General features: G+C 36.5%; 1 protein-coding gene across 1 annotated transcript in view; it reads right to left on the bottom strand.

The window, feature by feature from the left end:
* Window positions 1–816: 816 nt before the first annotated feature.
* Window positions 817–16,163, bottom strand: part of LOC101891653 (sterol regulatory element-binding protein cleavage-activating protein) — a 36,008-nt gene continuing 20,661 nt past the window's right edge. Inside the window, exons 4-9 of the mRNA XM_005185418.4 lie at window positions 6,173–6,725; window positions 4,256–6,009; window positions 4,004–4,172; window positions 3,726–3,937; window positions 1,131–1,485; window positions 817–1,057 (exon numbers count right to left, since the gene is read on the bottom strand). Of these exons, the coding sequence (XP_005185475.1) occupies window positions 879–1,057; window positions 1,131–1,485; window positions 3,726–3,937; window positions 4,004–4,172; window positions 4,256–6,009; window positions 6,173–6,725 (3,222 nt within the window). The 3' untranslated portion in view covers window positions 817–878. The remainder of the gene's footprint in view (window positions 1,058–1,130; window positions 1,486–3,725; window positions 3,938–4,003; window positions 4,173–4,255; window positions 6,010–6,172; window positions 6,726–16,163) is intronic.

Here is a 16,163-nt window from a genome sequence, read left to right as displayed (position 1 = left end):
TGAAATCACTGGTTCTTGATAGAAAGGAAAAACCATTATTTTATATTTAGTAGGTTTTTAGGAATCTAGTAATAGAATAAAATTATACTTAATAGTTAAGACCTTATACAACAACTATGTATAATTTGCAAGTCTAAAATCTCTAAATGTTTACCACAAACATATGTTTTTTTATAATGTTCAGAAAAACAAAAAAAAAAAGGATTTTTAAATATTGTTAAACAATAGAAGGCCTTTTTTGCAAGATAGTAAAATAAAACACGAAACAAGCAATTCTTTTAATTGAAATTGGACGTCGTCTAATGGCGACTCTTTTATATTCTACACCACTTTTAGTTATGGAAAATTGCAAGATCCCAAGGCCACAGACTTGGCATTCATTTGGAAACATTGGCCTAAAAGTCTTTTGGGTTTTATTTTTGTATAAATTAAAATTTGACTTTGGTAACTATTCAAATGGTCTGTGGACCATCATATTTTAAATAAATCATAACAAATATCTTTGTCATCATAATTACTTTGTATGCTTTAAGCCAAAAAAGTGGTGTAAAATATAAAACAATACGATTACAAACTAAGTTTAAATGGTCATGCCGTATTGTAAATAAAGATGTCTGGCTGATGTTAAAGCTATAAATGAATATATATATATAGACATTATACATATATATGTATTATGATACAAAAACAAATTAATTATCTAACTCTACAAAAAGGACAGCTGCTATAAAAATTAGCTTTTTTCATTAATCAGTTCATGGATTCCATTTCAGTAAAAAAAGTGTAGAGAAGCAGATGAGTGAGTGTGTGTATGCATGAATCTAGGATGTAAATTACGATGAATGTGTTATGTAATGCATATGTATGTGTCCTAAATCCTAATTAGATTTATCTCCAACTATGGGGAATCGCACAACACGTATTTCATTGCCATAGTCACAGACTACTGAATCGTACGCCAACATCATAACCTTTGGACATAAATGTAAATTGGAGAAATCTAGTTTAACTTCTCTGGCCGGTTCACCAGTTCGTACATCCCAAACAATAAGAGATCCTACATAGAGAAGAAGAAGAAATGTAAATAATAAAAAGCAACCAACATTTAACACCACATTCACACAACTTACCCATTTTGCTTGTCACCAATAGGGATGGTGTGAGCATTAACAGACTTGAATACGCATTTGATATATTTATTGTGGTTAGTAAATTTCCCTGGAATCGTTCCCATACACAAATACGTTCATCGGTACCGAGCGATATAACATAGCTAGGGGCACAGGCCAAACAACTGACCGCACCATCATGTGCTTGTATGTTATACATACAGGCACCCGTATAGAGATCCCATACACACAGTTGGCCATCTTGTGACCCCGAGCCACCTGTACCCGGTTGCCATCGATCCACAAAGAGACAGGTAATGGGTCCACAATGACCATGTAGGGTATACTCGATATCGGTGTTATTTAAACTGTAAACCTGTGGGAAAGGGAGATACATATTAGAGGGGATTGAAAAGGCAAAGGATTTAAGAATCAATGGATGGACGAATGTGAAAAGAAACTCCTGGTTTTCAGTGTAAGAACTTATAATTTCCTGCAAAATAATCTAATCTAGATTGCTATGAAATAATAATTCTATTCTTTTTAGTGGGAGATTTGTGGTCTATTCCTTAATGGAAGTACGAATGTGAAAAGAAACTCCTGGTTATCAGTGCATGAAGACCTTCTAGTTTCCTGCAAAAATCTAAATCGAAAATCTAAATCTAATCTAGATTATTATAAAATAATAACTCTATTCTTTCCATAGTGGGAGATTTATGGTCTATTGCTCTGGAAGATGGAAGTTCTACTGTGTGTTTTTTTTTATCAAAAGCCTTGTTTGGAGCATTATTAGACCAATAGACCTCCTCCTACTTGGTACTCTGTAGGTATAGTTTTTTGACGATCGGTTTCGGTCCTATATGAAAAAAGGCCTTCTATTTAAAAAACACCATGTTTGTGCAAAAATGTTTTCAATAGAATATAAATTAGGTCTTTTCTGCCTATCCTATGATCTTTGGTGGAAGCTGACATTATGATCCTGTGAACTTCCTACAGAAAACCCATAGGTTTTTTATGCATCAAGGGTTTTTACATCAACAAGGGGTTTTTATGGAAAAGAACTTCTGCTTTTCTATGGTAGAAGTAGGCCTCGTGGTTTTCAATGGAAGAAGTAAGCCTTGTGGTCTTCTGCGGTAAAAGAAAACCTCATGGTCTTCCGTAGAAAAACAAGGCCTTGTGATATTCAATGGTAAAACAAGGCTTTGTGACATTTTTTGATAAATGATGGCCTTATAGTTTTCTATTAAAGAAGAGTACCTCATGGTCTTCTAAAGTAACATAAAACATTGTTATCTCTTAATAAAGGAGAAGCTGTCGTTGTCTTCTATGGAAGGAGCTCTAGTGGTCTTTTATTAAAGTATAAGCATTCGTCGAATTCTATGAAAAAACATTTTGGTCTCCTATGGAAGTAAAAGCCTTTTCGTGATCTTCAATGAGAGATGCTTTTTCTCTATGGAACAAGAAGCCATTGCGGTCCTCTACGTCTTCGGCGGAAGACGTCTTCGTTGTGTTTTCGTATTCTATGGGAGAAAACCTCTTCTTGTTCTATGGAAGAACCAGTCAAGTTTCCCCCCCTAAAAATGAAGACCTAGTAAACTACTATGGAATAAGACCAAGTGGTCTTCTTTTGGTCTTCTACGGAAGAAACAAGAAATCATTCTTGTCATCAAAAGCAAATGACCATTCGATTTTCAAAAGATATCGTTCTGCTTCAGTTGGTGTTCTAAAAAACATTTTAACTTCTAAAGAAGGAGAGCTTCTTATAAGAAGAAGACCATCTGTTCTTTCACAGAATAATGCCGAAGGTCTGGTCTTCTATGGATAAAATGTTCTGGTCTTCTAGGATAAAATGTTTTCTATGAATAAAATAATTTTTACTCATTTTCCGTGAACTGAAGACATTTTTAGGCCTTTTTGAAATTGGAAAACTTCTGGCAGAAAACTTTGGAGGTCTTCTGTGTAGTGCAACGACTATTTCGAAACATAAAAAAATCAAATAACCGTTAATGAGCTTTATCTTCAATATATGGAAAACAAAGGGCTCTTGGTCCTCCATGAAAGAAAATCTTTTTGTACCCTTTAAAAGAAAACCTCCTGATCATTAGATTATAGGGACGACTAACGAAGAAGGCATGCTGACATGCTACAAAAGAATACCTAGGCAACGCATTGTTTAAGCCTTCTACAGATATGTAAAGGTGTAAGTATATAAGAAGCTTGAGGTCATTGCTAGGCATAATTTTTGACATTTCATAAAGGGATTGTAGAGCTGCCGTCGTTTTCCATTATAATTTGACATTAATATGCTTAGCCATGACTTCAAGCTTTCTATATACTTACACCTTAAGACCTTCCATGAACAAATTGCATTCATCACAGCTACTATAAGGAAAAACTTTTTGACCATCAGATCTTCAAAAGATGTCTTACACATTTTGCCTTTCTAAAGAAGAATGCCTTCTATTGAAGAAACATAGGCCTTTTTAAACATTCTATGAATATATAAGGCCTTCCATAGATAAATTATTCTTTAGTCCCCGCTTAGAGGTTATCTAAGAAAACAAATAGGCTTTCTATGCCATTAACAGAATTCCAATACCCTTTAAGGAGTCATACCTTCAGTGTGTGATCCTGACTGCCGGTGAATACCATTTCGTTTACCACCTCCATACAGGTTATTGGCTGTTGATGGGCCAAACGTACACCTCTTAGCGTACATTTCATTTCTTCATTTGTTGTTCGCTCATTCGTTCGATGCTGCGACTGCTGATGATGTTGCTGTTGATGCATTAAACCAATGCTTCCCGTTGAATTTGTACGGACATGGGCTATAAAAATTGAATAAAAATATAAAAAACTAAATTTATGGGAAATATATTAATATTTATACTAACTTCTTCGATAAGCTGAAGTAAAACCCCAATCGATTTGTTTGCCTTTGTAGTAGGTCTCTAAACGATAGAAATCTAAACGTCCACATAGGCGGGCCACAATCACACGATCACCATTTAAATTTATGTGAGTTATACCCTGATTACGTTTCGAATCTTCATGATAAGTGCACTGTTGTATGGTTGGATGGGAGGGGGAGCAATAAAAATTTAATTGGTTTGTAAAAAAATAAAATAAACAATGTTTGTTTTTACCTTTAAAATACCAGATGGCATTTCCCACAATTCAATGCGACCATTGGCACAGCCCACCGCAATTAAATTGTCAAAGTAATCCAAACACCAGACGGGCGAGGAATTTAATTTTCTCACAATTACCTCACCATCTTCGCGGTGTGTGGTCACCTGTATGTCACCCCTGTTAATGGTGGTGATGTTTTCACCACTTCTGGCATCCCACACCTTGATTTGGCCCTTCAAACAGCAGCTAATAATGTTGGCACCATCCGACACCAAACATTCAATGCGATGTTTGTGTCCGGCAATTTGTATGGGTACACCTTCAAGTATCTGTTCCGTTTTCTGGATAAACTCCGAAGATTCATTCCAGCTCGAACGCCATTCGGCATAATTACGGGTACAGATACAACGATAGAATACCACCATGGTATAGCATAAAACAAACACACTTATGCAACATAACGTAATGGCAAAGAATATCTCCATGGGACTCTTGGGAAACAGTGGTGTGCCACCAGGCATTACCATCGGCGATTCTCTATTTTCATCATCACTAAAGTCCAATGGATCCAGGGCTGCGGCCAATGCCTTCCATTGAAAGTTCTGCACCACTTTTTCATTGGGATTACGTCCTCGCACTGCCTTTTCCGGACTTATGGCATGTGATAGTTTAATGGTGGGCAGTATGGTAACATAACGTCCCCTTAGCGATACATTATACTGTTTCATAATCGTTGACCAATGGAAATTCGAAAGGAAATAATTAATTTCATAATCGGGATAGAGTAAACGTTTCAACTCCGCCTCTGTTTCATTGATGTGACCCTCAACGGGTGAGCCTTCATGACCAGCATTAAGGCCATTGCCAAAAACACTATTACCCCCATAGGGATTGTGATCATCATCGCTGTGTATGGGATCTCCACCACCGGAATTAATTGCCGAATGGACATTGGAGAAGAAATTCGATACAGCACCACGGCCAGCCATCCAATTACGTTGTATGTCATAGTTGCCATAAACACCAGCCGTGCGATTGCCATCGACCACAAACAGATTTTCCAAATAACCTGAATTATAGATAATCGAACATATCCACACACTCATCCACACCATAAAGGCGCGCTGAAAGAAGCGAGTGCGAGCCCAGAAATTAACAATTTTCAAACGTTTCGGTATATCGGGATGATGATGATGATGATGGTGATTACTGTTGGCACCCAATGCAATCGAAGACCGCTTCATTTCCTGACCCTGTGGCCCATTGGCAAAATCGCCAAAAGCCAATTTAGGATGTGATTGTGAACGATGAAAATTGCCAGCACCAAAGGGTAACTGATGTTGTTGTTGTTGTTGTGAAAAACCATTTGCCGTTGTGGAATTGCCAAAAAATCGAAAATCAGGACGTCCATTGCTGGCAAAGGGACCGCCATAGCCACCCGCCATCGCAGTGGGTGAGTGTGAGTTGTTGCCACCCGTAAACGAAAGCATCATTTTGGGTAAATGTTTGGCTTCGGTCGAGTATTCGGGCCGTTTAATGTTCATGGCCAATATCGTGGAAAATAGCAGCATTTGTAACATATAATCGGATAAGAGGCCGACAATGGCAAAGACACAAAACTCTTGAATGACCGGTACAAATGTGGCCAAACCGATGGTGAGTATGGTGATTTCGGTTAGCAAAGTTTTGGAGATGTGCCAGCCTTCCTTACTCAGGGCCTGGGCAACTCTTATCTTGACGTCGAAGGTTTCGTCGGTGGAAACTACACCTGTGGGCGAGAAGACAGAGGGAGAAAGAGAAAAAGAGAATTGAATACATAATATTAGAACATTCAATTATATGGACCGTACTATCACTTCAAATAAAGATTTTTGAAACCTCTCCAATAGCTCTTAAAAAATCCACCCCTTATCTTTACTCTTCATACTTACATTTCGTAATGACCAGGCAATTTTCCAAACCCAAAAGTATGACCAAATACGGAAAGATATCCTTCGATTGCAGGCTGATCGTTAAACCAAAAAAGAAGCACAGACCCAGTGACATAACCAAACTACCCAAAATCGTGATGGCAGCACAGACAGCCAACAAAAATCGTGAGCGTATTACATCGATTTTTCTCACAGAAAAATACACATAGGTAAAGAGCAGTACAAAGGCAATAGAGAGCGGCAGGAATTCCCACATTTTAAATTCTCCCGGATAAAAAATATAGGTTATGGACGATTTCTCGGAGAGCTGATGATGTGGCTGGTTGGGTGTCGCCGACGTACCTCCTTGCTGGATTTGTGGTGGTGGATAATATTTTAGAAGCTTCTCCTTTAGCGATTGTATATATTCCCGATCATTTTGTTTGAGAATCAATGTGATGGCATACTGGATGATGCGAGATCGTGCCCTGAGGGGATAACGTTTGAAGCCCGTGTCCTGCATGGGTAGGCCGAAGAGCATTTCCGATGTTGACACCTTGGTTTTTTGTATATTCTGAAAGATGGAGAGAGAGAGAGAGAGAAAAGAGAGAAGATGAGTAATTTAAATTGTAATTTGAAATATTCACTTTTAGAGATAACAGTTGGGAATGTACGGAAATATTTTTCTTATTTGAAAAAAATATATATTTCGAATTAGAGGTTAAAAGGTAAGAGAAGACAATTCACACTTGTATGAGTCACTATAATGTTTGGCAATTTCTGGAGATGTGTATGGTTACTTAAAATCTTTATCAAATTCAATTCGATTTCTCATAACTTATTTCTGCCTGGAAAAATATAGGCGGGAGGGGAGATAAGTAATTATTATTCTAGCTCGAGGTAGTCACTTGTAGAGATTGTAGAAATTCCGGAAACATTTATCTTCTTTATTTCAAAGATTTTATTTCAAAGAAGTGAAGCTAAGAAGAAATGATGAGTTAATTCTAACTCGAACAAGTCACTATTAGAGATAATGATTGGAATTTTCAAAGATGTTTTGTTCGATATTAAAAATTTTTATCGTTATTTTTTTATACAAGTCAGTCGGTTTTGCCGGCAGATGTATACCCCCAGCCTTGAGTTATGATCATTCAAACTGTTGACACTTTATGGGGGGAGGTTCCGAAGCAGTTGACCAATATTGACCAATTCGTATGTGACCTAAGACTGATATAAATATTACAACGTGCCAGATTTGGACAATATCGACTACTTCCTATACTTTGCAAATATGTACAAACTTTTGGAAAATGTGGCAATATGCGTGAGGCGTATAGCGGACCGAAGTATTCCATTTTTCTACTTCATCCAATACAGAAAAATAATTTAAAGGAAATCCATAAAATTCTGGCAAAGAGAAATATTTCGATATAGCAAGTAGTAAGGAATAGCCGACAAGTTATGACAGATATAAGTATTGGAAAGACCCTTTATGGATGAAGTACCAGAAGGGTTTGGCAGATGTATATCATCTTCACAAGAGATCTTGCGTTAGCAAAAATACAGTGTTGCTCATATTCGACGGATCCATGTTTGTTTTTGGGCCCATTCCAATCGATGAGGCTTGTCCGCAGGCAACATTCTTTGCGTCAATTGAATTTTGTACCGGAACAAATGCAAATTAATGCGAATAATCCGATGTAAAGTGGACCGAGCCATGCCCAACTGCTGAGAACGGCGTTTTGAGTTTTCACAATTGACTTCTTCTGTTGAATGTAAATTTCAACTATTTCAGAGCGCGTGTATTGGTTCATGGTAAAAATCAGCTTGGACTGACGCTTCAAACGCGGATGTCATTAAGCGATGTGACATATCTGTCAAAAGTTATGGCGTTGCCAGATGCGTCCGTCGAATATGGACAACCCTGTATCTGAATGTGTGAAATTTGAAAAGAGTTGGATGCTTATTTTGCTTTCTTTGAGCGTTTTGTTTTTCCAAACCTCTTGAACCCTATGTAGGGAGGTACCACAAAGCATATTCCGATCTCTACCATCTTTATAACAGAACTTGTGTTGATGGATATATTTAGATGTGCCAAGTCTAAATGGAATCAAACGTTATTGAGCTTCATGGATACTCATAATGTTGACCATTTGTGGGGAATTTACCAAAAGGAGTGGACCGATATATCTTATCTTCATACCAGACCATGGATTAATAAAAATATTATGATGTGTGTAATTTCAAGGGAACCGGATACTTATTTCGGATTTTATGATCATTTTGGTTATTCAAAATTTTGACTCATGGTGGGGAGGTACCAGAAGGAATGGTCCGATCTCTACCTTCTTTGTAACAGATCTTGTGTTGATGGAAATATTGAGATATACCAAGTCTGAATGGAATCGGATGTTAATTTCGAGTTTTATGAGCTTAATGAATATTCAAAATTTTGACCCTTTTTGTGGGGAGGTACCAGAAGGAGTGGACCGATATATTCCATCTTCACACCAGACATTGGGTTAATAAAAATATTGTGATGTGTGCAATTTGAAGGGAACCGGATGCTTATTTCGGATATATGATCATTTTGGTTATTCAAAATTTTAACCCTTTGTAGGGGAGGTACTAGATGGAATGATCCGATCTCTATCATCTTTATAACAGATATTGTGTTGATGGAAATATTTAGATGTACCTAGTCTGAATGGAATCGGATGTTAATTTCGTGTTTTATGAGCTTCATAAATATTCATCATTGCCAGATTGACTCCAAATGTCCTGAAACAGATTAGGTTCAAAGAGACCTAGGGTCTAAAATCGTTATTTCGATGAGGCACGTGTTGGCTGTATCAGTTGATATACAGGGTGAGATAAAAAAACTGCAACAAACTCAAACGCCATAACTTTTAGATTTATTTTTAAATTTAATTGAATGGAAGCAAAAAATGTCGGAAATAGCAACATATTTTACAAAAAGTTTAGATTTGTTCGAATTGGTCACCTTTGGCACGAATTATTGTCTTCAAACAGCCAATGAAACCGTAACACTCTGCCCGAATTTTGCTCTGCGGTATTTTGGCCCATTCCCGGCGAAGCGGAGATTTTGGTGGTCATTGCGCGATGGATATGAAGCGAGGAACCTCATTTTGTAACCATTCTTGGGTGGCGCGTGCTGAGTGCGATGGTGCTGAGTCCTGTTGGAATGTCCAAGGTCTGCGGCCAAAATATTTGCCCGCCCAAGGCTTTAATACACCCTCCAAAATATTTACGCGATAATAATCCGGATTTATTCTGATACCACGGTCAAATAATACGAGCGGAGAGCGAACATCGGCTGTTATGGCGGCCCACACCATCACCATGGCCGGCGCTTTTTTCAGCTAACCTCTTTGGCACGATCATTTGCTTTTTTAGAAATTGCTGGACAACAAATGTTTTCTCATCGGAGAAAATTGTTTTGAGTCTATTTTCTTTCTGTTGCCTCGGTGTAAAATCTTGGAATTTCAATGGCTTTACCCCGAGCTCATTTTTTCAATATTTGCCGAATGGAATATTGCGATATGTTCAGCTCACGAGCCATTTTTCAGCCACTGCGACGTGGGTTTCCCTCAAATAGCTTCTTTACTTTTCGAACCATTTCTGCTGATGTTGCTGTTTTCTTCCGTCCACTTCCTTGACGTCGGGCGATGGTACGAGACTCAAATGATTTATTCACATTTAAATGCTGGTGTGCTCTAACGATATCCACTTGTAGTTTTCCAGCCAAATATAAAGAAATCACACTATCACGCTTGAATTCCATCACGAATAACTTTTTTTCTGGAAAATTCTAACCAAAATGCTTTTTTACGCTTGTAAACAATATAATGAGCTGTTACTGGAATAATTTTAACAGCTGTCGGACGTGTGGCTTAAAAATGATAGCAGTCTGAAATTGGTTGCAGTTTTTTCATCTCACCCTGTACCCTATATAGATGGAAGATCTTTTAATAAGCCAACTTTAGATTATATTCTCAATTATGAATAGTTTAGAAGTTCTTAACAAGAAAAAATTTCCCTCGACTTTCTTTTGGTTTTTTTTTAAATCAATTGTGGGTTTTACGTCCTATACCAAACAAAAAATAGGTAAACATTTTCAACCGGCTAACAGTGGTTGTAACCAACAAATTGAGGTTTGTTATCTTCCATTTTATTTTTTGTTTGTCGTGTTGCGGTCTCGTACAATTTGCCAATTTTGAAAAAAGCAAAAAAAAAATGTTTACATAGCCATAAATATATTCGAACGCTTTGTTTGATGTTTGACGCGTCGAAGTCGTCTAATAGGTTGCGTGTATATGTGAATGTGGGCAAGGAAGGAGGGAACATTTTGTGTTTTTTTTTGTCTTTTGCATATTATTTCTATTCTTGACCAACCCGCCAACCAACTACCTACAACAAAATATTATCAAATATTTGCATTAAGAATAACTCATAAAACAAACATTCGGACGCTACAAATGGCGAATAAATGTGCGCGCGGCAACACGAATATATGTATGTTTGTACTCTTTGTAGGTAGGTATATGTGTATGTTCATAGGAACTAAATGGATTTGAAAGAAAAAAATTATATACCAACAAATTTGCGCCTATTTGCCATCGTTTAAAACACTTTTCATTTAGCCCAATCTTGCTAAATGTTCTGTATGATTGATTTTTTTTTTTTTTGGCACCCTATACTATGATGAGGTAGAAACATAGCGCAGAATGTGTACATTATTCAATTCAATGGGCTACTATTTGGTATTTAGGTTCTTATCGGTTTTCAATACTGTATCATAAAAATATTCAATATTTTTCCATATCCTGGCACATGACCTTGGTTATGTTGTGTACCTAACTTTCAACAAGACCTCAAAAAGTATTATATATTTTTCATGTACTGTTATATGATGATCCGAATTATGGAAATGTTAAGTATATCCGACTTGGCCATCCCATGGTGGATGATGTGTAAATGTCGATTCTTACTCTGTTTCCATTCATGTTAGTCCTATAGGGCATTGATTAGTCGCCTATATCCCCCTTTTTGATTTTTGGAAAGACCCACCAAGCTATTGAACAGAATATTCTGGCCCGCTAGATAATTTGTGAAGTGGCAACAGTTCTCTATTACCGGTTATCTATGAAATGGCCTCCAAAACAATGCTAATCTTTATTGACTAAAACAAAAAAAACTTATTTAGATTTTATCTGAAATCTGAAGTGGAGTGGTTTCCTTCATGCAGATAAAAGTGTGTTTGAGAGATTTCATATGGATAGAAGAACTATAGATGATAGTTCTATCTTGGGAATTTCTATAGATTTTTAGACAAATCAAATAACTTTTGAAGGGTTTTCGGTTGATTGAAACCTATTTTGGTGTTGCTTTGCCTGTGAAAATGTATTTTATTTTATTTATTTTTTTATACCCTACACCAGATAGTGGTAAGGGTTTTGCATTTGTTTGTAACATGGAGAAGGAAGCGAGATAGACCCATAGTTTAGAGGATCTTCATAGAATAACATTCTGAGTCGATTTATGCATGTCAGTCCGTCCGTCCGTCTTTCCAGTATTCTTGTGAACAAAATACAGGTCGTACTTGTTATCCGATTCAGATGATTTTTTCCAAACAATATTTGTTAGGCCCAAGGGCTAACCCTATTGAAATTGGTGAGAATCGGTTCAAATGTAGATATAACTCCCATATATACCTTCAACCGATTTCAGGTTAATTGTGCACCAAATGGCCAATATAAATCCAAATGGTCTGAATTTTGGCACATCCGACTGAATTCAGTCTAGAAGCAAGTACATCAAATTTGATGAAAATCGGTTCAGATATAGCTATAGCTCCCATATATATGCTCCATCCGATTTGGTGTTTAAGTCCCCCACATTCGTAATATGCATTCGACAACAATGATATTTGGTACCAGATATCTTATAGAGCTTGGAAATAACTTTGTCAAATTTTATCAAGATCGGTTCAGATTTGGATATGGCTCCCCTATATATCTTCAACCGATTTCAGGTTAATTGTGCACCAACTGGCCAATATAAGTCCAAATGGGCTGAATTTTGGTACATCCGACCGAATTCAATCTAGAAGCAAATACGTTAAATTTGGTGAAAATCGGTTCAGATATAGCTATAGCTCCCATGTATATGTTTTATCCGATTTGGTGTTCAAGTCCCTCACATTCGTAATATGCATTCGACAACAATGATATTTGGTACCAGATATCCGATACAGCCCAGAAATACATCTGCCAAATTTCATCAAGATGGGTTCAGATTTGGATATAGCTCCCACATATATCTTCAAACGATTTCGGGTTAATTGTATATCAAATCGCCAATATCAGTCCAAATGACCTGAATTTTGGCACATCCGACTGAATTCAGTCTAGAAGCAAGTACATCAAATTTGGTGAAAATCGGTTTAGGTATGGCTATAGCTCCCATGTATATGTTTCATCCGATTTGGGGTTTAAGTCCCCCACATTCGTAATATGCATTCGACAACAATGATATTTGGTACCAGATATCCGATACAGCCCAGAAATACCTCTGCCAAATTTTATCAAGATCGGTTCAGATTTGGATATAGCTCCCACATATATCTTTAACCGATTTCAGGTTAACTGTGCACCAACTGGCCAATATAAGTCCAAATGACCTGAATTTTGGCACATCCCACCGAATTCAGTCTAGAAGCAAATACATCAAATTTGGTGAAAATCGGTTCAGATATAGCTATAGCTCCCATATATATGTTTCATCCGATTTGGTTTTTAAGTCCCTTCACACTCGTAATATGCATTCGACAACAATGATATTTGGTACCAGATATCTTATAGAGCTTGGAAATACATTTGTCAAATTTTATCAAGATCGGTTCAGATTTGGATATAGCTCCTACACATATCTTCAACCGATTTCAGGTTAACTGTGCACCAACTGGCCAATATAAGTCCAAATGACCTGAATTTTGGCACATCCCACCGAATTCAGTCTAGAAGCAAGTACATCCAATTTGGTGAAAATCGGTTCAGATATAGCTATAGCTCCCATATATATGTTTCATCCGATTTGGTTTTTAAGTCCCTTCACATTCGTAATATGCATTCGACAACAATGATATTTGGTACCAGATATCTTATAGAGCTCGGAAATACCTTTGCCAAATTTTATCAAGATCGGTTCAGATTTGGATATAGCTCCCATATACATATATCCTTAATCCGATTTTAGGTTTATTGTGCAAATAATGACTAATATCAGCCCAAATAGAGTGAATTTCGGCTCCGACATATATATTTTTTAAATGTAATCCTTCTCGAAGTGATATCATACACTCTATAGCAACGTTATTCAATATAAAAGATAAAAAGATCTTCGTCAAATTTAGTGAAAATCGATTCAGAAATGGATATGCAATAACTACTCTAAAGCCAAATGTTGATAGGTGATATGATCTTCTTCAAATAAACTCTTTTCTTAGGGAGCTTTACTAAATATGCATTGTGGTGTAGGGTCGGCCACGCCAGACCTTAGACTTTTCCTCACTGATTTTTAAATGTGTAAGGTTCAGGAGGCCTGCCTCCACAACTGAAGCCTTTTTGAAACTTGTTTAAACATTAACTCAGTTAACAAAAAAAAAAAAAAGAGAAATGAAAACAAATTTAAAGATAAACAAAAGTTTTGTAGCATTTGTTCCTATCTATTGTGTTATTCATATCAAATTTTTTCTTCAACGACAAAAATTTATGACTCACCCAAAACCCGTACATGTGAAGTTAAAAGAACATAGATAGACTATAAGTTCAAAAATTTTTGTGGCATTCGCTATTTTGAAGTTATTTTTGCAACAAGAATCACTGAAAATGTTCAAAAATAAAAATAGTTTTATTTAGCACAGCCTTGAACGTATAATAACCCACACTTCATAACAACTCATGAAAAATTTGCATTTTTTTAATGAAAATATTGTTTTGACCCCCAACCCAAAAACTTTTTTCAGAATCGAAGAATTCTTAAGAAGAACCAGGTTATCGTCTAACATTTGTCACTCAATGGAAACGTGATATTCACCGGCCAAAAGTGTGGGACACCCTCAACATTGTTTATATAGCACAGAACTAAGCATGTTGTATGTATTTGTATACACATAAACATAACTACAAACTTGTCAGGAGGCAGCTTATATTTTTTTTTGTCTAGACAATTAGTATTTTTCCAAAATTAGTTGGTGGTGTTGGTGGTGCTGGCGGTTGTCTAATCAAATGCAAAATTTTCAACAGCCCATGGTATTATCAATTTTTCTAATCATATCTCTCGCCCGGCATATGAACGGCCACTGTTTTTGTTGTGTACGTTTTTTTTTTCTTCTTCTGACAAATGAGGCCTCTATAAAGATTAGCACTTGATTTAAAATATACATACACTTATGGCTTCGCTTTCCCTTTGTTTCGAGTTCTTCCACTATTTTCGATTGGCCTTGACATTGAAGACAACAATTCCCGTGCCAGTGACTTTAGAGAATTTGTATGTTACTTAGTTTGTTTCTTGGTTGTTTGTTTATAAATAATGTATTGTATTTAATGTCGTTTTTTGTACAACAAAAATAGAAATGAATACAATTTAGTCAAATTTCCTTTTGAATATGCAATTTTGGACGTAGGTCAGTACAAAAACAAAACGAGGAATAATTCAAATCCAATACTTCCTGATGGCGAGTGCATTGAAGTCACAAAAAGTCATCTAGTTAAAGAAGAGTCCACAGATCTATCCAGGAAAAAAACTTTCTTAACAAATCTGTGTTTATAGTTGCACCTGGAAAAATATTTTTAACAAATCCACGTTTGTAGAAAGGCCTTGATAAATACTTTTTACCAAATATCCACGTTTATCGATGGAGAGAAAAAAATATGTTTAACAAATCCACGTTTATGGATGGAACAAAAAATAATTTAAAAAAAAGCCATTAAAATTTAAAAATCTCCCTTTTTATACCATTAGCCATATGGTTAATTATACCCTCAGCCTTATGGCTATTATCTAGTCGAAATAACGGCTTTAGACCCTAGGTCTCTTTGGACTAAATCCGTTTCATTACATTTGAAGTCGATCTAGCGATGTCCGCTCGTCTGTCTGGTTGGCTGGTGCGCACGATAACTCTCGAAGGGAGTATCCGATTTGGTCCAAACTTGGTACATTGTAATATTTTTGTGAAACTTAGATCGAGTTCGGTCGACTCCTTCTGCCAACTCCACCACAAAAGATCGAAATTTTCAAAAATACATTTTGCTCTAACTTTGCAAATCCTAATATTTGCGTCAATTGTAGGTCAGGTCATGGACTATATCGGTCTACTCCTTCACGTACCTCCCCCACAAAGCGTCAACATTTTGAATAATTACAACTCTTATAAAATGTGATGTAAGAGTCCGATTGTCTTCAAATTTCACACATCCCAATATTTTTATTAACACAAGGTCTGGTGTTAAGATGGAATACATTGGTCCACTCCTTCTGGTACCTCTCCCACAAAAGGTCGAAATTTTCACAATATATATTTTTTGCCCAGATAGAGAAACGTTTATCCGATTTTGCTCGAGCTTTGCAAATCCTAATATTTTCGTCAGCTCTAGGTCAGGTGCGAAAATGGACAATATCTCGGTGCACTCTATCAAGTACCTCCCCCACAAAGGGTCAAAATTTTGAATAATTACAACTCTTATAAAATGAGATGTAAAATTCCGATTGTCTTCAAATTTCACACATTCCAATATTTTTATAAACCCAAGATCTGGTGTAAAGATGGTCCATTCCTTCTGGTACCTCCCCCACAAAGGGTCAAAATTTTGAATATCCATGAAGCTCATAAAACGCCATATTAATATCCGATTCCATTCAGACTTGGCACATCTTAATATTTCTCTTAACTCAAGATCTGTTATAAGTATCGGACATTTTTGTCTGGTAC

The sequence above is a fragment of the Musca domestica genome, unplaced genomic scaffold, assembly GCF_030504385.1.
Source record: "Musca domestica strain aabys unplaced genomic scaffold, Musca_domestica.polishedcontigs.V.1.1 37, whole genome shotgun sequence".
Lineage (NCBI taxonomy): Eukaryota > Metazoa > Arthropoda > Insecta > Diptera > Muscidae > Musca > Musca domestica.
This window is presented reverse-complemented; position numbering and strand designations above follow the sequence as displayed.